The sequence below is a fragment of the Xenopus laevis genome, chromosome 3S (genome assembly GCF_017654675.1).
Source record: "Xenopus laevis strain J_2021 chromosome 3S, Xenopus_laevis_v10.1, whole genome shotgun sequence".
Classification (NCBI taxonomy): Eukaryota; Metazoa; Chordata; class Amphibia; order Anura; family Pipidae; genus Xenopus; species Xenopus laevis.
In genome coordinates this window covers 123,952,995-123,976,891 of record NC_054376.1, presented here as the reverse complement: position 1 = coordinate 123,976,891, position 23,897 = coordinate 123,952,995, and the positions used below count along the sequence as shown (strand labels likewise).

At 46.2% G+C, this 23,897-nt stretch overlaps 1 protein-coding gene across 2 annotated transcripts; it reads right to left on the bottom strand.

Moving 5' to 3' along the window:
• Positions 1-6,300: 6,300 nt before the first annotated feature.
• Positions 6,301-22,356, bottom strand: carm1.S (coactivator associated arginine methyltransferase 1 S homeolog). Of its 2 annotated transcripts, none has more exon segments than NM_001094676.1 (16): positions 6,301-7,838; positions 7,926-7,994; positions 8,902-9,054; positions 9,821-9,933; positions 10,222-10,311; positions 10,395-10,532; positions 10,646-10,735; positions 10,944-11,029; positions 11,122-11,203; positions 11,323-11,413; positions 12,379-12,556; positions 12,632-12,742; positions 12,821-12,925; positions 13,895-14,001; positions 14,341-14,466; positions 22,105-22,243. In NM_001094676.1, coding segments are annotated over 16 exon segments (1,809 nt in total). In that variant the 5' UTR covers positions 22,238-22,243; the 3' UTR covers positions 6,301-7,701.
• Between the last annotated feature and the right edge of the window lie 1,541 nt (positions 22,357-23,897).

Sequence of the window (23,897 nt, the reverse complement as noted above, 5' to 3'; positions counted from 1 at the left end):
CTGGGACACCAGGGGCCCACCAACAGTTTTAAGACCAGGGGTCCACTCTTGGTACTATTTTTTTCCTCTCCTCTCTCAACCTCTATTCTGCTAGTCTCTTTTCTTTACATTCTATAATCTATTATTCAACTTATTTAGCCACTTTGTTCTCATAGAGATATGGAATGGCTAAAATGTTTAGCAGCATGAGGGCCCCCTAATGGTTGGTGCTCACTGCAGGGAAATCCCTCATATGTGAAAAATTGAAGTCATGCTAAAACATACCCTTAAATCCATATGCCTCATCCTCCCCTGTGGATAATACAACAACCCCCCAACACATGATTAAACAACTTAGGGTCCCTTAACAACAATATACAAATGCTAACAAACCCCTAACAGGCTTACATCCCACAGGTAGTGTAGGGCAAGCAGAGAATGGCACACACAAGCAGCACTGGGCAAGCAGAGAATGGCACACACAAGCAGCACTGGGCAAGCAGAGAATGGCACACACAAGCAGCACTGGGCAAGCAGAGAATGGCACACACAAGCAGCACTGGGCAAGCAGAGAATGACACACAAGCAGCACTGGGCAAGCAGAGAATGGCACACACAAGCAGCACTGGGCAAGCAGAGAATGGCACACACAAGCAGCACTGGGCAAGCAGAGAATGGCACACACAAGCAGCACTGGGCAAGCAGAGAATGGCACACACAAGCAGCACTGGGCAAGCAGAGAATGGCACACACAAGCAGCACTGGGCAAGCAGAGAATGACACACAAGCAGCACTGGGCAAGCAGAGAATGACACACAAGCAGCACTGGGCAAGCAGAGAATGGCACACACAAGCAGCACTGGGCAAGCAAAATGGCACACACAAACTGCACTGGGCAAGCAGAGAATGGCACACACAAACAGCACTGGGCAAGCAGAGAATGGCACACACAAACAGCACTGGGCAAGCAGAGAATGGCACACACAAACAGCACTGGGCAAGCAGAGAATGGCACACACAAGCAGCACTGGGCAAGCAAAATGGCACACACAAACTGCACTGGGCAAGCAGAGAATGGCACACACAAACAGCACTGGGCAAGCAGAGAATGGCACACACAAACAGCACTGGACAAGCAGAGAATGGCACACACAAGCAGCACTGGGCAAGCAAAATGGCACACACAAACTGCACTGGGCAAGCAGAGAATGGCACACACAAGCAGCACTGAGTAAGCAGAGAATGGCACACACAAACAGCACTGGGCAAGCAAAATGGCACACACAAACTGCAACTGGGCAAGCAGAGAATGGCACACACAAGCAGCACTGAGTAAGCAGAGAATGGCACACACAAACGGCACTGGGAAAGCAGAGAATGGCACACACAAACGGCACTGGGCAAGCAGAGAATGGCACACACAAGCGGCACTGGGCAAGCAAAATGGCACACACAAGCAGCACTGGGCAAGCAGAGAATGGCACACACAAACAGCACTGGGCAAGCAGAGAATGGCACACACAAGCAGCACTGGGCAAGCAGAATGGCACACACAAGCAGCACTGAGTAAGCAGAGAATGGCACACACAAACTGCACTGGGCAAGCAGAGAATGACACACACAAGCGGCACTGGGCAAGCAGAGAATGGCACACACAAACAGCACTGGGCAAGCAGAGAATGGCACACACAAGCAGCACTGGGCAAGCAGAATGGCACACACAAGCAACACTGAGTAAGCAGAGAATGGCATACACAAACTGCACTGGGCAAGCAGAGAATGACACACGCAGGGAGGGAAGGCAGAACAGAGCAGGAGACAGGGAAAGCTCTCAGTCTAATATGTACTACATACAGTGACACAGTGCTGGTGCCCCATTAGCATTTTGTATAAAGTGTGAACAGGTGAACAATGTGGCAGTTTCAGTCTGGGTCTCAGGTAGAACAGTACAGGCTTTAGGATATAAACAATAGAGGTGTCACAAGTGTGAACAATACAGGGAATTAGTCTGATTTTGAGATGTAAACAATGTAGGGGCCAGTTAATCTCTGTAGTGATACCATTTAAACCTTACATATGGTAAACAGACACAGCATGTGGGGGGCCACAGAAGGGGGGGGGGGGTCGCGGGCCATCAATTGGACAGCCCTGCTCTGGAATGTTGCTCCAATTAGCATAATCTGTTTATCATAATCCAGAATGATGTTATGAAGTTAAGTGTTGATTGTATTAGCAAGATTGGAGCTTTGATCTGTTATTAAACCTTCCAGGGAGAGGTGCCAAATCAGCATTGTATGTGGCAGACAATAGATGTCACCCCCGCCTCAATTCAGACTTGGTTTTTCAGTTTGTACATATATGGCTTCTCTAACACCTCTTTTAAACCAGTCGCTTTCCCCGGTCTAGAATCTGGATTTGGCAGTCTTCAAACGTGTGTCCTTTTTCTTTCAGATGTAGGGTGACTGATGAAATGTCTTCAAGGAAAAAAAAACACAGCAAGTCCAGTTGATTTGACTTATTTCTGTAGATAGAAGCCACTAGTGATGCGCGATATTTTTCAAAAAGATTTCCGTGAAAAAAGACGCCCGTAGACTCCATCGGACGAGGTGTGTAAACGAGCAGATCTTTCCCCGATATGCCTACCAACGGCAAACAATTTGATTATATGAAGGAAATGGGCACCAACGGATCGTAGAACTGCATCAACTAGCCAATGCGGTCCTCGATCACAGGGATAATCAAACCTGCCAGATATCAATCGGGGAGACCTGTCGGACTCCCCAGGCAAAAAGTTGCCAATTCAGTCTAAAGGACTGATATCGGCAACTTCAATCTGCCCGTGTATGGTCAACTTAACTCATACTTCATATCATCCAAGAAATGGTTTAAGAGCTTCATGCAACGGTCAGGCAGACATGTTTGGCTCCTGTAAATAAATTACATTTGGTAGAACCAGATACCTTTTGTCAACTCACCTGCATTTATTGAGAGTCACCCTGATTTGCCCCCTCATCTCAGCTGCTATCAGAAGATGCACCTTCCATGGTAATGCACCCAAAATCCCCATAAGCAGGCAGAGCCAATTGGAATGTGTATTTCTCTTGTCACCATGTCCATGCAGACATGTGGGTCCAGGTTCACCTTGAGAGGCAGGCCAAAAGGATTGATCTCTTGACCCCCTTTCCCTCAGGATATATGGGCTGCTCCACCTGTTTCCCAGTTCTTTTGTCCTGCCTTGGAGGCTCTTTCTCTCTTCTGTTTTATATTATTTTCCTTTCAACTTAGCACTATACCTTGGATACGTCACAGATGGAGGCCTGCAGAGCTGTCTCCCACCACTATCTGCTACTCTCTCCTTGCTGGACAGTAATTGTCTCATGTCTCCAGTAGGGATGCACCGAATCCACTTTTTTGGATTCGGCCGGACCCTTTACGAAAGATTCGGCTGAATACCGAACCCGATTTTGCATATGCAAATTAGGGATGGGAAGGGTTTTTTTTTTTTTTACTTCCTTGCAATTTCCATCCCCGCCCTAATTTGCATATGCAAATTAGGATTTGGTTCGGCTGGGCAGAAGGATTCGTCTGAATCCGAATCCTGCTGAAAAAGGCCGAATCCTGAACCGAATCCCGGATTCGGTGCATCCCTAGTCTCCAGGAATTATAGGCTAGGTATGCTGAACTACCTATATGCCCAACAGGTGTATAGCACTTGAGATAGGTACTGTATGCTGAGCTACCTACACTCCCACATGTATCCAGTATCACGGCTTGGCATGTCCGGGCACCCTGGGCTGCAGCTTGGGGCTTAGAACCTGCCTTAAGAGCCGTCATAGCAACTGAGATGCAGTGAACACAGGTACGCAGCACAGTGGATAGTTTAGAAACCTTGGCCCCAATTTATAAGGCTGCATCTAAAAACTGGGCAAGTAGATCTCAACACTTTGGAAATTATAAATAACGAAAAAAAGAAAAGAAAGAACCCGTCTTCTGACTAGTAATTCATTGGTTCACTTCTAGAATTCTAAATTCATTCACTTACTGGATACTTTGAAATATTCACTATTTAAATTTTTAAGATCCTGCATCTATAGAATTAATTTAAAGTATCCAGTAAGTGGATGAATTTTAGAAGCCAACCAATGAATTACTAGTCAGAAGAGGGGTTCTTTCTTCGTTATTTATAATTGTACTGATATCGACTGAAGTGATAAATTAGTATTAAGAGTATCTTCTCTTCCAATTGTCACTAAAATTTTGGTGTGGTTCACATTCTGACGTGAACAGTATGACGCAGCCGTGCACAGCATGATGATATCACTACGTGCCACCATTTTCTTCTTTCCGGATCACGTCTATACAAAGACTTACTACAGGCGGCCGGGAGTCACTTGTAAAGCTAAAAACACTGCAGCTCAGATGCCCGATTCACTTCAGTGCAGCAATACTGATGTTGCAGCACATCTACTACATTTGTGGCACAGTACTTGGTAACTATATAATCTTTATAGTAATACCTTCTGTGATGGTGAGATCTGACTCAAGAGAATTTAGAGAGGCAAAGAAGTCCGAGGTCTACAATGCAGGAAGTGTAAGCATATTTTTATAGCAGTCAGCTGGTTGACACTAGCTGTTGACTAACCCAAATACTCAAGCCCCAGTGCAGAAAGCAGGGGCAATTTCTTCATTGTTGCAAAACAATTACAGAAAGGACTTCCTTCAGTAACCCCTTCTAAGGAAACAGAGATAATGGTCTTACAAAGGGATGCTGGCTAGTGATGTGCGGGTCAGGCTTTACCCGACCAAGCCCGACTTCTGGGTCTCTTTTATAGACCTGCTCCGCCAGTGACATCACAAAAAGGGGCGGGGCAAGAGGCTTGCATCTATAAAAACTCAACCCAGAAGTCGGCATTTGGAAGGTCACGGGGAGAGCAGTAAAAAGAGCTCAATCCGCACCCGCCAGAGACCCAGAAAGGAGCGTGCGAGGTCGGCCCAAAGCCGCGGGTATCAGGTCGGCCTGCACATCACTGATGCTGGATGTCTTTAACAAAATTTAACAATGTGGTTGAAGCGGTCTTTGGGGCCTGACTCATGTGGCAACTTGGGATGGACAGAAAGTACCTTGAGGATATGGAGTATACCATCTCCTGCATGGGTGTCGTCTAAACTACAGCCAAGCATTTCAAGCTCGGTTTTGTAGGAGTGCACCCAAATACCAACACACGCGTGTTACCGATCATGGCAGAATTGGTTTAAACTAGGGATGCACCGAATCCACTATTTTGGATCCGGCCAAACAACCCGAATCCTTTGCGACAAATTCGGCAGAATACCGAACCGATATTTGCATTTGCAAATTAGGGGTGGGAAGGGGAAAACATTTTATACTTCTTTGTTGCATATGCAAATTAGGATTCGGTTCTGCAGATTCCTGGATTCGGTGCACCCCTAGTTTTAACCCTAAAGGTGGTCCATACACGTTACAATTACAGTATGATCTTTCATGGAAAAGATGTTTCCAAGAAAGATCGTTCATTTCAATACACACGTGTAGAGCTGAATGGTCAGATATAAAGGAAGAAACAATAGAATTCTACCTGTATGTGACGATTCAGCACTAACAATGCCCGATGTTCGGGTCCCTTCAAAGCCGCCCAATCAAAATTTTCCGTCCAGCCCGTTCCACGAGCCGACCGATAAGCAAGTCTTCTGTTGATATTGGTTGGCTCGTCTCCCTCCATACACGCATTAAATATTGTGTTTCATACAATATTATCGGTGCGTCTATGGCCAGCTTTAAAATGGTCCTATACCATGGTCTTTCATGATGTTAAATCGACTCTACTTGACGCCCCCCGCAGACTGGCTTAGATTGACCTTGTTATCCAGATCTGTACATAAAATGTCATTAAGAAAAGTGAAATGCCTTTCATGTATTTTGGGACGGTCTTTGCATCCAACATCTAGTACGAGATGCGATTACGATCAAGATCTCCGGATGTCCATTTGGAGGACTTCTGTTTCCATCTCTAAGGTCTTTTGACCTGTGGTTCCCACATTCTTCTGTATACTGATGACAGGGAAGGCCATAGCCTCCAACACTAGGCACCAACGCGGACACCCTCACCAGTCAAAAACTGACCTTTCATCAAGAGCATGTCCCACTAAGTTTGTTCGCCGTTTGGTTGGTGGTCTCACATAAAATGAAGACCACTTGAGCGCCTCAGAATAAAACCAAGTTGCTTGAATAGGTCCATCAAGAGGCTAAATCTAAACTTCCACTTTAATCACAAGTGCAGTTACGTGACGACTAGGAAAAAATAAAAATCCACAGTACGCTTTTTATTTTTTTTTTTAAAAAAATTCCCTCCCAACTTTATTGAACACTACAGGCAAACGGGAGAACAGCAGTTGTGTTAGAAACGGTTTCCTACTCGTCCTGAGACTCCCCACTTTGAAAACCCATCTTTACAACTACAATGTGCTGCCCCGCGCGGGACAGACGAGACGCAAATAATAATAATAGACAGGTTACAAATAACAAGGGACCCTGCGAGACGACAAATTCCCTAGAGAGAACGAGAAATAAAATACTAAAAAGGAGCAAATGAGTACACACTAAGCAGCGGGAGATTTAAAGGGGACATCGCTAGTTTACAAGCACATGGCTCTAACACTATGGGGGATCTAAGCGGGGCGTCAAGCATTTTTTAATTTTAAAGAAAGAAAACTCCTAAAAAGGACGGACACTTGGGCCATCTTGATGCATTGTGACCATGCACTAACGACGAGGGCAGAGGTAGGAAGAAGGAAAAGGCCAAGATAACGGAACCTGTTGCACGGAAAGTCGGAAACAGTTCATGTAAAGAGGAAGGGGGGGGATAAAGTAAATTCACATTTCAATAGGGGGTTTTGGCTTTAAATGATAAACAATCATCCTAACCCTTTATTTTTCATCAGCATCACATGACCCTTTCCTTAGAGGGCAGAGAGTCCTATTATACTGGGTGGGGGGAGGGGGCACATTTAGTGTTTCATGACACAATGAAAGTAGATTGTGGTTGGCTTCCAGCTAATTCTAACAACTTCATTTAGGTAATTAATTCTGTTAGTTGCCTTCCAAAAAGAAGAAAATATATATGAAGCGTTGGTCATGAGTCAGAACAAGTGAAACGACTCCTTGCCTACGGAAAGTCAAGATTACCCTATTCCTGCAATGCTCCCCCTCTCCTTGCCCTGTACCCCCTACACCAGCCATCGATTCAGTTTTTTTCCCCTAACAGATAAGCATGATACAAATTCACAGCAATGACTCTAAGGCTGCACAGAGGGAGGAGAATCCATGTGCTAGGCGACAGTTTGAGAAGCAACACATGATTGGTTTAGAATTTCCAGTAATGTACAAGCGTTGCGATCATCTTCCCCACCCCCCTCTATTTGCTATTTTTTGTTCCTTCTCCTTCATAATGTGAGGGGGGGGTGTAACGTATTTCATTATAAAAAAAAATGTACAAGTCCATATTCAGAAAGCAAGAGGATGTGCTCGGAGGCAAAAGATGTAGGGGCAGGCGTAAAGGTGAGGAGGCAAAGACGCGACTGAGCAGTAGGAGGAAAAGGAAGGGCAGGAGGAGCAGAGAGGGTGCTCTGCAATCATTTGGTATCCTGATACTGTCAGTTTAAGGAGGACAGGGCAGCAGGGAGAAAGGTGAGGATGAGCAAGCTTTAACTCCCATAATGCATTGTGTTGGTGGTGATAGACATGGGAGAAGCCATGGAGATAGCAGGACCTCCCATGGTAAACTGGTTGTTGACGGGGTAGTGGCTGGAGGAGTTGGAAGCAGCCTGTCCTCCTGCAGATCCTACAAAACAATAAAGAAACGACGCTCATCAATATCATTTCCACCAGGATATGCACTCCCCCCCACAGAGTCAGATAGTGGGCTCACCTTGCACTATGCCCGTGCTCATGATCGATCCCATCCTGGAGTGGGTGTGATTGACAATCCCTGTGTTTGCTAGAAAGGAACACATGAGAGTAGTTCAGCTATACAGAGACTATTGGCCCCTGGTGTAAAGGAAGGGAAATATGACGTTTATCAGATACATTAGTACAAGTACAATCCCCGACAGAAGCTTTCCTATTGGTCTAGCTCAGGCCACCGGCTGCACACCCTGTACAATTAAATATACTACATTTAGAGCTGCTACAATAGAGCGCTAAAGCAGAACCTAAGCTCCCTGGCTTTTATTGAAATTGCTCTTCACTGCTGGTAACTGGTGATTTCTGGAAAGAAAGAGGCTGCTCTGATGTTTTTCTGCTTAGGAAAATAGGAAAAGAATTAGAAACCTTTCTCACATCTTTCCTAAGCAGAAGAACATCAGAGCAGCCTCTTTCTTTCTCCTGACAACTTCCTTGACTACTTGGTGGTCAGACTGGTGGGAAACTGACCAGCAGGTGGCGCTGTTGTAACAAAATTCATTCATATTAACAGCACATGTATCCCTTAATATCTTGGGATAGAAAGAAAATAAATAATGACTGTAAATAACAAATGTGCTTGGAACAGCCTCCTCATCAATTTTACATACACTTATTTAAAAGTTTGCTTATCCTTTAACGGCAATTAAAGGTGATTTAATGACAGGGGTGTGAGATCATATGAATGAAGAATTTAATGGATTAAAGAGCAAGCACGATGGAGTAAGCAAGTAGTAAATCAGGGGAAAAAAAAAAAGCCCATGGTGTAGAATGAAGTATCTGTGGGAACATGTCCCATCCCAAAAATGAATGCTACCACCCCCCCTGCAGACAATTTGGTCTTTACAGAAAGGTTGGTTAGTGAAACCCTGGCAAAAGGTGTGATTGGTTAGGAAACCCAGTTTGGGTTTGGTTTTGAAGGAAACACGAGATTATGGTATTACTGGAGGTTCCGAGTGTCAGGTCTTGGGGTTCCGAGTGCAGCGGTGCAGGAGGGCAGGAGACTGCAGGAGGCTCACCTAGAGGGATGAGGTTACTGTGGCTGATGCCTGAGCTTCCACCTATAACACTGCTGAGATCATAGGCCGTGGGCATTCCTGCAGAGAAGGCAAAGGGCGACAGTTAGGCACAGATACGGCAGCAAGGCAAAAAAATGACAATTAAGTGATTGCAGTGATCAAAAAGTCTAATGTTTTTATATACGGGGGTTCCGGAACCACCCATAAACCTGACCAGAAGAAGATCTTTATATGACCTGGGCCTGATCCGGCTGATTTTAGCATTCACTACCCCCCCCCCCCATGAGGGACAGAACCACATTCAAAGGAAGATGTGACCCTCACCCAATGGAATATTCCAATCGGTAACTAAGGTCCAATCAAATGTCACACGGAGAGGCCTTTGTTTTAGCCCTATACACGGGCCCTTGAGCTGTGAAGTGGGCAGGTCCTTGAACAACGACTTTCCTTTGGTTTCACCCAGAGCTTATTCGGCTCAATGGGCTGTATGACTAACGGTGCAACATGCGGGTAACTCACAATGGTAAGACCCATAGCAACCAATAAGAATGTCGATGCATTACATAAGGTATCAGATCCAGGCCATTTGACCATCCCTGAGTGACAGGCTTATACTGACTGGCTCGCCCTATGGCAGGAGCTTAAAGGATAGTGCAATACTTTAAATCACCAAACAATTTGGTTGCTATGGGTTTCTACCTCTTAATGACATTTTATGTAAAATCCCTGATATCCACAACTATTAAGGAGTCCATCCCAATCCACAAGCAGGCTGATTGGTCCCAGGATTCTCACATTTGGGGATACTACCCAGAACAGCAGAACCTGCACCCCTCTCTCTTACCTCCCATGCCCATTCCTGTGTTCATTGTATATGCCCCTCCTGTGTTCCACATGTTCTCCGAAGGGGAGGAATAGTGGGACCCGGGAGGAGGAGACGGCGCGGAGCCAGTGTACCTGAAAGAAAAATACTCAGTATGGACTGCAGAGGGCGATGCAATGTGTGTCCAGCTTAAAGTTTATCAGAGCACAAGTCACATGACTTTGGGCAGCTGGGAAACTGACAATATGTCTAGCCCCGTGTCAGATTTTAAAAATAAATATAAAAAAAGTTTGCTCTTTTGAGAAATGGATTTCAGTGCAGAATTCTGGTGGAGCAGCACTATTAACTGATGTGTTTTGAAAAAATTCATGACAGTATCCCTTTCAGCAAGAGCTGAACCAGGAAGGGAGGAGGACACCTACCTAAAAAAAGGGTTCTTCAGATCCAGCAGGTTACTTGATTTGGAACCAGTCTGATCCACCTGAGCAACAATACTGATATCATAACTCTGCCTGTTAAAGAGAGACAATGGTGAGGGGGGAAAGGTGAGGCTCATACTGGAGCAGAACCATTAGGGAGAACAGCTGGCTCCTACTTCTTGTTAGCAATGAGTAGCACAGTCCCAGACAAGGTGTCCCCGGCTTTGGTGAATATCGGCGACTGCAGGAGACAGCGGACCTGGTACCAGTGAGTGAGAGGCTCGGTCGGGGCAGTAGAGAGCCAAACGGTCATTCTACAAAAAGAAAACAAGGAGAGATGGAATGTTGGACAGAGTTGGGCAGCCCAGTGCCTTCCACTACAGAATAATCAGGAAATGCTCTCCCAGCAGGAAACACAAACACTCACATGGATCCGATAAAGGCCACGTCAAACCAGAAAGCTAAACCGTGCACCAGGCCGGAGTGAAGCATGTGGAAGGAGAACGGAATCTCTATCCTGTGCAGAAGAGAAGATGGTTAGATCTAGCACATACAGTAACCACTGAACAAGATGACGCAATAACCACTAAACAAGACGACGCAATAACCACTAAACAAGATGACGCAATAACCACTAAACAAGATGACGCAATAACCACTAAACAAGATGATGCAATAACCACTAAACAAGATGATGCGATAACTATTAGAAATACAACAAGCACCTGTGCAGATCAGTCTCTTTGGCATCGAGAAAATTGACTGTGTACTTGACGGATTTGGCCATCAGGATCCGGATATCGAAAGTGTCCTGTGGGAGGAAGAGGAGAAGGTTCAGAATAAAGACAGACCAACAGAATGACAGCTCTAACATGAGAGGGACACAGATTCCCTGGGACCTACCACTATTGGCTGTTTGAAATACTCGTCCACCGCAGCACCTCTCAGAGCAGAGAGATCCACTCCGTGAAACGACGGCTGATACCTGAGCCAAGAGACAGAGTCATATGAATGGGTCTCACAACCTGGTAATGCTGCAAATGGGAGGAGTAGGAGGAGTCAGGAGCAGTCACCCTGAGACCAAGTAGGAGAAATTCCACTCACCAGAAATTGGCCTTTGTAAACTGTTCCATGTAAAGCTGCTCATCTGTGAATGGGGCCAAGTGCACATCTCCTATTGTAGGAAACATGTTACCTGGAGAGAGAGAGAGTCAGAGGAATGAGGGCAGAAAACTACTTCCTATGTCTCCCTCTTCCCATAGTTCCCTCCAGTCTGTGTCACTGTATCACCCTGCAGTGGGAGGGACAGACTCATGTCCCATAGTTCCCTCCTGTCTGTGTCACTGTATCACCCTGCAGTGGGAGGGACAGACTCATGTCCCATAGTTCCCTCCTGTCTGTGTCACTGTATCACCCTGCAGTGGGAGGGACAGACTCATGTCCCATAGTTCCCTCCTGTCTGTGTCACTGTATCACCCTGCAGTGGGAGGGACAGACTCATGTCCCATAGTTCCCTCCTGTCTGTGTCACTGTATCACCCTGCAGTGGGAGGGACAGACTCGTGTCCCATAGTTCCCTCCTGTCTGTGTCACTGTATCACCCTGCAGTGGGAGGGACAGACTCGTGTCCCATAGTTCCCTCCTGTCTGTGTCACTGTATCACCCTGCAGTGGGAGGGACAGACTCATGTCCCATAGTTTCCTCCTGTCTGTGTCACTGTATTACCCTGCAGTGGGAGCGACAGACTCATGTCCCATAGTTCCCTCCTGTCTGTGTCACTGTATCACCCTGCAGTGGGAGGGACAGACTCATGTCCCATAGTTCCCTCCTGTCTGTGTCACTGTATCACCCTGCAGTGGGAGGGACAGACTCATGTCCCATAGTTCCCTTCTGTCTGTGTCACTGTATCACCCTGCAGTGGGAGGGACAGACTCATGTCCCATAGTTCCCTCCTGTCTGTGTCACTGTATCACCCTGCAGTGGGAGGGACAGACTCATGTCCCATAGTTCCCTCCTGTCTGTGTCACTGTATCACCCTGCAGTGGGAGGGACAGACTCATGTCCCATAGTTCCCTCCTGTCTGTGTCACTGTATCACCCTGCAGTGGGAGGAACAGACTCATGTCCCATAGTTCCCTCCTGTCTGTGTCCGTATGTCTCACCATTAGGCTTCAGAAACTTCTTTGCATGTAGGTAACTCTCCAGCATGCGCTCGTTGAACAGCATGTATCCCATCGGCTCAGAGATGATCATGTCCACCTGCTCTGGCAGGGAGATCTCCTCCACCTTCCCTGGTATTACCACAACGCGGTCGGTTAGATTGTTGCTTTTCACCAGCAGCTGCACAAAAAATAAAGGATTAGATGTCAGCTAGCAGGACAGCAGTTCCCCAGTATCCCCGGAGGTGGTCCTCACCTCAGCGTGCTGTGCCATGGAGCTGGCCTCCACCGCATACACCTTGCGGGCACCAGCCTGGACTGCAAAGAAGGAGAGGATTCCTGAGCCACAGCCAACGTCCAGGACAACCTGGGAGAGAGGGGTCGGGGTTTAGAAATCACAATATGATGCCAGGACGTCTCACCCATCCAATGTCCCCATCCTGACCTTGTCTTTGAAGTCCGTGTGGTTCTGCAGGATGGCTCTCTGGTACGTCCCTGTTCTCACATAGTCCTGCATCATGTTCTGCTGCTGAGAGAGATACCCGTAAAACTGCCGGGAGAAGAGAACACAATGAGAGTAAATATCAGGTCTTTCTGACTTAACACAATAGCGCGACACATTACAGTGTTTATTGTTGCCCAGTCTTTTTGTCACGTCACTTTTGCCTGGTCATGTGCTTTCAGAAAGAGCCAGCACTTTAGGAAGGAACTGCTTTCTGGCAGGCTGTTGTTTCTCCTACTCAATGTAACTGAATGTGTATCAGTGGGACCTGGATTTTACTATTGAGTGCTGTTCTTAGATCTACCAGGCAGCTGTTATCTTGTGTTAGGGAGCTGTTATCTGGTTACATTCCCATTGTTCTGTTGTTAAGCTGCTGGGGGGGAAAGGGAGGAGGCGATATCATTCCTACTTGCAATACAGCAGTAAAGAGTGAGTGAAGTTTATCAGAGCACAAGTCACATGACTGGGGGCACCTGGAAAACTGACAATTTGTCTAGCCCATGTCAGATTACAAAATTAAATATAAAAAAATCTGTTTGCTCTTTTGAAAATCGGATTTTAGTGCAGAATTCTGCTGGAGTAGCTCTATTAACTGATGTGTTTTGAAAAAAACATGTTTTCCCATGACAGTATCCCTTAAATCATAGGATTGCAAATTCTCCAATGTAATTTCCTTAAATAGGCCATACCACAGCGACTTCTATTGGAATTACATAATCCCCCCAACTATATAAACATATGTCATTACCTAGATAAAAAAAACAGTTGATTAACACTCTTTAAAAAAAAACAAAAATAATGTGATTTTGTGTTATTGGCTGGTTAAAAAGTGCCTGTGGTGAACCTTAACAAATTCACGGTTATTCTGGATTATATGGGAGAGGCATGCTGGGCACATCCTAGAAGGTAAGGGGTACAAAATTTAATTTATATCAATAGTAAGTTTGTAAAAATGTACCAAATTTACCATTTCTAAGTTTACATGATTGTACAATATCAATAGCACAAGCCACATACCTGGAAGTACTGCACCGCCGACGACTCTTCTGTCCGCTCACTGAAAACACTTCTCTCCGTGGCCGGACAGCGGCAGCTCTTTATGATGTTGTAAAATGAGCAGAAATCTGCAGAGGGAGAGACACATACCTCACTGTATAGCCAGTGTATGCTGCCTGGGTACATGATCATCCCCAAACTGCCAAACCACCATTATACTAAATGCCCATTTATTCTCACCAGTCTAAAAGGAACATGAAACCTCAGCTTCTCCCTCAGCTGCAACTCCCAGCATGCCCTTTGCCTGCAGAGGAGAGGGCACCCTGGGAGTTGCTCCAAGCAGAGAGGTGCCATTCTAGATGTAGGAAGTACAAGTGCTGCAGAGGGACATTTACACTCATCGGAGGAAGCCGCACAAAGACTTGATGATGTAACTATGAGGGGAGAGGGGTAAGCGTTGCACCTACCTGCTGGTGTGGCAAACTGGACTAGGACACTGTTACAGCCCAGGGTGACAATAAACGACTGCTTGCCCACGCGGCTGCACTCCGTATCCCTGGTGATGGTGCATTTGAACACACAGACGTTTTCAGCTGAAAGGAAACGAGCGAGTGATTAGAGGAAGATCGGTCAGTGGGGGAACCTCAATTTTACATCCCCTGATTTTAAGTTTTCCCTCATTTTACCTTGTTGTTTTATGGTCCCACCTATATATTATGCATAATACAGTTCCCTGATTTTACATTTTTCTGGATTTTATACCATTTTTTCTTGTCCCCTGAAAACGTAAACTAGGGGTTCTACTGTAGTTATGTGTGGGTGGAAAAACCTCGGCCCGCACTCACCCGACTCACACATGGCTTTCCCCTGTATTTATATATCTGCAAGGACCTCCGATGATGTCACAAAAGGGGCAGGGCAGGCATGTGCCTATAACATTGGAAGCCAGCAGGTGGCAGTGTAAGGACACATGAGGTGAGAGTAAGCAGAAGAGCTCAACCTGCACCCACCCACCATCCTCAAAAGGGGCGCCAAGTTCTGACCAAACCTAGCCAACCCGTGGGTATCATCAGCTACATCAGCCAACAGTTACTTCTCTATGCCCGTCACAGAATCAGCGATGGCACTTACCCAACCTGGTGCCCTTTAGATATTGCTAATGTACAACTGTCAGCACCTGCCCACAGCTAATGCACTCTCTGGTTTATATAAAGTCTGGCCCCAGGGAAATATAATGATCGTATATAATATGTAGTCTATGGATAGAGATTTTTTATATATATATATATATATATATATATATATATATATATATATATATATATATATATATATATATATATATATATATATATATACACACACACATATACATATATACATACACACACACAAAGACCAGCAACAATGCAATAGGGTGCTATTAGCTAAAGAAAAATAAATGATATAATTTCTCTTCTTTAGCCTTCCAGGGTCATAGGGTAAAGTCATGAAAGGAGGAGGTAGGACAGAGAACAATAGGAGGGTCAACTGCCATACATACCCTAACTGCCATCTGTGTCTACAGCTCCTCATCTACATACACCAGTCATACAGCATGAGCGGCCCACAGCCAGGCACGTCAGCTCAGAGAACTATTAGCCAGGTCACTCCCATATAAAGGCACAAGGCTGCAGACTGAGTTATACAGGGAACTCTGAGTATCACTCATGTATTAAAAGGGATAATGTACCCCCTACTGTAAATGATAAGGATATTAGAAGTCACTGAGGGGTTGTTCTGTGACCATATAAAGGCACAAGGCTGCAGGCTGAGTTATACAGGGAACTCTGAGTATCACTCATGTATTATAAGGGATAATGTACCCTCTACTGTAAATGATAAGGATATTAGAAGTCACTGAGGGGTTGTTCTGTGACCATATAAAGGCACAAGGCTGCAGACTGAGTTATACAGGGAACTCTGAGTATCACTCATGTATTATAAGGGATAATGTACCCCCTACTGTAAATGATAAGGATATTAGAAGTCACTGAGGGGTTGTTCTGTGACCATATAAAGGCACAAGGCTGCAGGCTGAGTTATACAGGGAACTCTGAATATCACTCATGTATTATAAGGGATAATGTACCCCCTACTGTAAATGATAAGGATATTAGAAGTCACTGAGGGGTTGTTCTGTGACCATATAAAGGCACAAGGCTGCAGGCTGAGTTATACAGGGAACTCTGAGTATCATTCATGTATTATAAGGGATAATGGACCCCCTACTGTACTGAATTAGAAACCTTTCTCACATCTTTCCTAAGCAGAAGAACATCAGAGCAGCCTCTTTCTTTCTCCTGACAACTTCCTTGACTACTTGCTGGTCAGACTGGTGGGAAACTGACCAGCAGGTGGCGCTGTCGTACCAAAATTCATTCATATTAACAGCACATGTATCCCTTAATATCTTGGAATTAAAAGAAAATAAATAAAGAATGTAAATTACAAAAGTGCTTAGAATAGCCTCTCATCAATTTTACATCCACCTATTTTAAAGGTTTACTTTAATATCAAACCTTTGCCCTGCATTGAGTGACCCCTAAGTGCTGAAAGCCAAAGGGGAGATAATGGGGCAGAATCAACCCCACACGGAGAGAGCAAAATAGAGTTGTACAGCTGCTCGGGTCCTTGTGGAACACCAGTTTCTGGCTGGCGGAGGAAATCACTAAATGTCGTTTTATTCCGGGCTGCTAAGGCTAAGGGCACACTAGGCGATAGCGCCGCGATTTGACTCGCGGCGACTTTTCGCCGCGACTTTTAATCCGCAATCGCTGGGGAAACTTTGGCGCTGGCGTCTATGGGGAATCGCGTCAAATCGCCAGCGTAAAAACACACGCGGCGATCTTTTTTCTATTGTCGCTCGAAATCGCCTAGCGAGGCGATTTCGAGCGACAATAGAAAAAAGATCGCCGCGTGTGTTTTTACGCTCGCGATTCCCCATAGACGCCAGCGCAAAAGTTTCCACAGCGATTGCGGATTAAAAGTCGCGGCGAAAAGTCGCCGCGAGTCAAATCGCGGCGCTATCGCCTAGTGTGCCCTTAGCCTAAAAGTATGCACGTTTGTAGGTCTATTTAAATGCAATTGCTTGTCACTCACACTTGAACTTTGAGCAAGTGCCCGGTGTTTGGGGCATGAAACGCGTTAGTTTGCTGTACACCCACCACAACTGCACCACCGTGTATTACTTCAATAAAGCCACAGTTTAAAAGTATCACTCTGGCCTCCCGTGGATAAGTCTGTCAGCGCTGCGAGCGGGTAACATTTCTGTGCTAAAAGTAGTGCAGCTACAGCAACAATAGGCCTGCAATTCTCTGCAAGTCATTAAATCTAATCACAGACGGGGAGGGGGCTTTGTCAGATCATTACAATACCCCAGCAGGGGGGGGGCTCTCCCATTATTCCAACACATACAAAGCACAGGGAGGCTCCATTGTGGCCTCAGCTTTCATCCGACCCCGGCCTGCTGAGCTGCATTTCCATAGCTGATGTGTGGCTATAAAATGCCAGGGAATTTTTATATGCCCAGGACACACACAGGAGAATGAGTAGAACTGGGCCCTACATTCATAGGCACAAAGGGACTCACATGGCCATGAGGGTGAGAGGGGCATCACATTTCTTGGCCTCCTGATAACATATTAAAGGGGTTGTTCCCCTTCAAACACTTGTTTCAGTTCAGTTGGGAATTCCAATTGTTTACCCAAAAAAATATTTTCTATTTGTGACTGTTTTTCTAATATTGAAGTATCATTTTTCACCTTCATGACCCTGTAAACTGATTGATACATTTAGTTGATACATTTGTTATTTTTGTCCCTGCTGAGCAGAATCCCTGAGTTTCATTACAGGCAGCTGTTAGAATTGATACAATAGCTGCTGATATTCCACAGATACTGCTGAGAAATGGATCAACTAATCTAATTGAATCAACTAAATGTATCAACTAAGTGTATCAAGGTGGCCATACACGAAGAGATCCGCTCGTTTGGCAATGTCACCAAACGAGCAGATCTCTCCCCGATATGCCCCAGAGGTGGGTAATATCTGGCTGATCCAATCGTTAGGGCCCAACGATCGGATCCTAACGATGGCTAACGGGCAGTTGGATCGCGGGACCGCTTCAACTAACAGGATTTTTAGTCCCGTCCGATCGACATCTCGCCAAAATGATCGGGGAAGCCCGTCGGAGGGCCCCATACACGGGCCAATAAGCTGCCGACTCGGTCTAATTGCAGCAACTAAATGCAGCAACTAAATGCAGCAACTAAATGCAGCAACTAAATGCAGCAACTAAATGCAGCAACTAAATGCAGCAACTAAATGCAGCAACTAAATGCAGCAACTAAATGCAGCAACTAAATGCAGCATCGAAGGGCAGGGGCACACAGGTAGATTTGGGGAGATCTAATTGCCTGGTGACTTATCACCTCTTCTGTGGGGCGACAGTCTGCTCGAACTGCCTTCCCCCTGCTATAATGAGAAAACGCCTGCGCCAATGCACTTTCGGTGATTCGATTTCCGAAGTCGATTGGTTTCCTTGTGAGGCAACTTCGGAGAACGATGCACCACGAGTGCCATTGCGCTGGTGCAATTTCAATTTATAGGTGAACAACCCCTTTAAGGAAGGAGATCTGCAGCAGAGAGAGCAATTAGCATGGGGCTGCACTCCTATGGCTGTAAGCAGGGGGTAAAATCTGATCCTGTGGATGTATGAGGCGACGGATTGGCTGGTACAGTGTCCCCCGCAGGTAACTGGCGTCAATACAATGTATGGGGTGCAGCAACACTGAGCCAATAGACACATAAACCAGCTAATTAGTATAGAGGCGAGATGCAGACTACACTGGCTTCTGAGCAGCTTGACAGAGGGACTAAATAGCAATATATTTATAGAGGTGCCTTAGTCTCATGCCACTGGCTGGATCTGAGGGGTTGGCACAGTTCAGGTCACGGATTAAAGAATGAGTGGTGAACTTGGCGCATCCCCCCCACACACAAGAGGTGCTAAGAAAGTGCAACCAGTAGGGAAGGTAGAATGGGTGCAGCAGGTAGAGGTGCGGCTTATGTAGGAGCGGCAGTTACGGTGCAGGTTATGTAGATGCAGGTTAGGTCTGACTAATGAAAAGTGTAATAAGGGAAAAGGTGCAGGACAACAGTAATTTCCACTGATTCTGGGTGTGAACCCCAAGTGAAATGGGATGAGGCTTCTTCCTCATGTAACTGTATGACTGGCACTTTCCCTCCTCATCCTCACACCCCAAGTCTTATGGGGTTCTCCAGTCTTATTACTGTGATCTCAGTGTGTTTGTGTCACTGAGCTTACACTACACACCCACTATAAGTGGTTCTGTGCACAGACCCCCAAACACATCCCACAACCCTCTCCCCAAAGTTCATCCCACAACCCTGCTGCCCCCTAAAACTCACATAAGGGCCCCAAGAAAACGAGTCCCAGCCAGTGGGCAGAACCACAGAACACGAGCAACTCATTATGCCATACAAACAAACCAATCAATCAGTAATTAGCTTTAGTCAGCTGTATTAACATTAACCAAATAAAAAATCTGATTGGTTGCCATGGGATCTGTGCTAAAGTGAATGTGGCTGCAGTTGCAGGGAGGGGGTTCAGTTGGAGCAGATACATTAGAACCTCAGAAGCAGATTGTGGGGCGGCACCACAGAACTGCAACGACAGAGACTTCCAGTTTCATCATTAGGTTAATGGTCAAGTGCAGTTTTCATGGTGTCTGCCTCTCACTGCTGCCGCTATAATGTGGGTCACTCTAGGGACCATTGAATCAGCTGAGACATCTCCGATAGCACCGAAACCCACCCACTGGTCCACTATTCTCTCTGTATTATCCACAGTAACTGGCGAGTCTAAGTGCCAGCTCATTCTACACCTACATTATATAGTGAATAAAGTACCCCCTTTTGTAAAATATAAGGATATTAGAAGATACCAAGGAGTTTCATGACCATATAAAAACACGAGGCCGAAGGCCGAGTGCTTTTATACAGGTCATGGAACTCCGAGGTAACTTCTAATATCCTCATATTTTGCAACTGGGGGTACTTTATTTATTATAATACACGAATTTCAGTGAGTCATGTGACAGAAATTACATCAGAACTCACCGTTTATAACTGATGACATCAGAACTCACCGTTTATAAGGATATAATTTACAGGATATTCATGGCTTTTGTGTATTATACTGGGATAATGGCAGCTTGGACCATCTCTGCACAACTCCTTATTGGACTGTATATCACTACCAGCAGCAGCGAATCAGCACCAACACAAACAACTGGATCTCAGAGAGAAAATCCTGCTTCATACCCCTGCAGTATATCTATATATATATATATATATATATATATATATATATATATATATATATATATATATATATATCTATAGATATATCTATCTATATATATCTATCTATATATATCAATATCTATCTATATCTATCTATATCTATACACTAGCTGGTACAGCCCCTGCGCCTAAAGTATATACCCACTGGTACAGTCCATACAACTACAAAGCCCATGCGCCTACAGTATATACCCGCTGGTACAGCCCATGCGCCTACAGTATATACCCGCTGGTACAGCCCATGCGCCTACAGTATATACCCGCTGGTACAGCCCATGCGCCTACAGTATATACCCGCTGGTACAGCCCATGCGCCTACAGTATATACCCGCTGGTACAGCCCATGCGCCTACAGTATATACCCGCTGGTACAGCCCATGCGCCTACAGTATATACCCGCTGGTACAGCCCATGCGCCTACAGTATATACCCGCTGGTACAGCCCATGCGCCTACAGTATATACCCGCTGGTACAGCCCATGCGCCTACAGTATATACCCGCTGGTACAGCCCATGCGCCTACAGTATTATACCCGCTGGTACAGTCCATGAGCCTACAGTATATACCCGCTGGTACAGTCAATGAGCCTACAGTATATACCCGCTGGTACAGTCAATGAGCCTACAGTAATATACCCGCTGGTACAGTCAATGAGCCTACAGTATATACCCGCTGGTACAGTCAATGAGCCTACAGTATATACCCGCTGGTACAGTCAATGAGCCTACGTATATACCCGCTGGGTACAGTCATGAGCCTACAGTATATACCCGCTGGTACAGTCAATGAGCCTACAGTATATACCCGCTGGTACAGTCAATGAGCCTACAGACAGTCAATGAGCCTACAGTATATACCCGCTGGTACAGTCAATGAGCCTACAGTATATACCCGCTGGTACAGTCAATGAGCCTACAGTATATACCGCTGGTACAGTCAATGAGCCTACAGTATATACCCGCTGGTACAGTCAATGAGCCTACAGTATATACCCGCTGGTACAGTCAATGAGCCTACAGTATATACCGCTGGTACAGTCAATGAGCCTACAGTATATACCCGCTGGTACAGTCAATGAGCCTACAGTATATACCCGCTGGTACAGTCAATGAGCCTACAGTATATACCCGCTGGTACAGTCAATGAGCCTACAGTATATACCCGCTGGTACAGTCAATGAGCCTACAGTATATACCCGCTGGTACAGTCAATGAGCCTACAGTATATACCCGCTGGTACAGTCAATGAGCCTACAGTATATACCCGCTGGTACAGTCAATGAGCCTACAGTATATACCCGCTGGTACAGTCAATGAGACTACAGTATATACCCGCTGGTACAGTCCTTCCAGGAGTGCAGTTGAGAGTGAAGAGGGGACACAGATACAGCAGGAAGTGTGGGATCCCAAAGTGAAGGTGCAGGGAGTGAGGAAGAGGAAGCTCAGGTTACTGACAGTCCCAGTGGAGGAGCAGGAAGGTGAGATGTTGACACGTGTATATTATGTACAACTCTTATTGTCACTCACTTTCCCTCCAAGAGGGGCCGGGACAAAGAGCCTTTAGCCCTGACCATGTCTTTCCCTGTAACTGAGCTCACACTCAGCACAGAGAGAGGCCCCTCAATTGATGGGACAGACGCAGCATGGCGCTATAGTTACAGTGTAGGCTGCAGCACATGGAGGAGCAGTTAGTGGTCAGTGCAGGGGGTGTAAGTAGAATTGTGTTGGGCCCCAGAGCAGAAGCAGCAGCACCGCCAGTAGAACACAAGGAGCGTTCCCTCCAGCTCACAGTCGGACATTACCATTATATAACGCGATGTCTCCTGCCCGCGCCTCCAGCCGCAGCTCCCTCTGCTCCGCGTGTCTCTGGATCTCCCCATTCGCGTCCCCGATACTGAGGAGCCGCACGCCGGGAAACACCGACACCGCCGCCATGTTTGCAGAGAGGCGGGCCCAGTGGGCAGCGCGCGGGGTTATGGGAGGAGAGTGACCAGCGCCACATAGAAAGGACAGCGACACCGCTCGACTCGGAGGGGAGGAGGGAATGGCGGCATCTGCTGGTGGGATGTGGGGATGACAGCGAGTTGGAAGGCTCTCCCCTAATGGGCTGGGATTGTGGGCGGGGCGTCTGGTTGGGTGGCAGAGAAGGGGTGTGGCCAGGAGTCTCTACACATTCCTGATGTTGTCATTCCCTGTCCCCCAATCACCACAGCAGGGCCTGAACTTGCTCTGGAAACTCCCATCTGAGTAGAGAAACATTAAAGGGTTTGTTCGCCATTTAATGTACTTTTAGTATGATGCAGAGAGGGATATTTTAGACAATTTGTAACTGGGTTTTATTCTGTATTATTTGTGTTTTTTGAATTATTTAGCTTTTTATTCAGCAGTTCTCCAGTTTGTAATGTCAGCCATCTGGTTGCTAGTGTCCAAATTACCATAGCAACCATGCACTGATTTGAATAAGAGACTGGAATATGAATAGAGGAGGGACTAAATAGAAAGATGAGGAATAGCCTCACAAGGAAACTTCGGGCGACTTCGGAAAACAAATCGTCGCGTGTGATTAGCACCAGCGGTTTTTAATTTTAGCCGGCGAAGAGTGAGGGAAGGCGTTTTGGGAGATGTGTCGCCGCATAATCGAAGCGATTAGTCGCCAGGCGACCAAATCTCCCCAAAACGCCCAGTGTGGCCTGACACTTAGGTGGAGTGGGCAACTTGAATTTTTTTTTTTTAAATGGGACTTGCTGCTCCCCCTCCTTCTTGTTCTAGGATTTTCAGCTCCATTGCCCCAGTCACTGGCTATAGGTGGCCATAGACACACAGATCCTATAGTGCGAATCGAGGATTCGTACTGTTTTCGGATCGCGGATGGCGTGTGCCGACATCTTTCGTCCGGCGGAGATCGGTCGTTTGGTCGATCGGTCAGGTTTGATTTTGACCCGACCGATCCCGCCGGAGCCCCATGGCCGAACAATCAGATTACCCCATGTAGCCATGCTCGTTAATGGCATATAGGGGAAACGAGCGGATCTTTGCATCTATGGCCACCTTAAGCTCCCCATAGACGCGACGATTCTTCTTGCCGAACGACCGATTTTAGGGAAGCCCGACCGATCCTTCGAAATTATCGTGCAGTTAGTGGGATTCGATTGTAAATCTTATGATTTTTCGGCCAACATCTGTCAGGAAATTGATCGGCCAGGTCAAAAAATCTTTGTCGGTCCCAGTACAATCTATCTATGTCTGCAGGGCCAAGCAGGCAGCTCCCCTTTGTTTTCCTGGCAAATTGGTCTTTTTAGTTGATGGTAAATTTGTACGATCGTTCTGAGAAGATCGTGGTCTCACGATCAGGATCTGATCTTTTAAAAATCTCAACATCTATGGCCAGCTTAATGCTCCTAACTCCAGGCATATTCAATCCAATTCAGTTTGCTCCACTTTTGCAAATTCCCCCAGGGGTCAGAGATCCAGTCTCAAGGCCTTTGTTTCCATCACCGCAGGGTTCTGAGCAGGATTTAAATGACAATCCCGAGGGGAAAGTGCTGATCTAAAGTCCCTGCCATTGGCCTAACAGGATTATAATTAGCAGCGATTA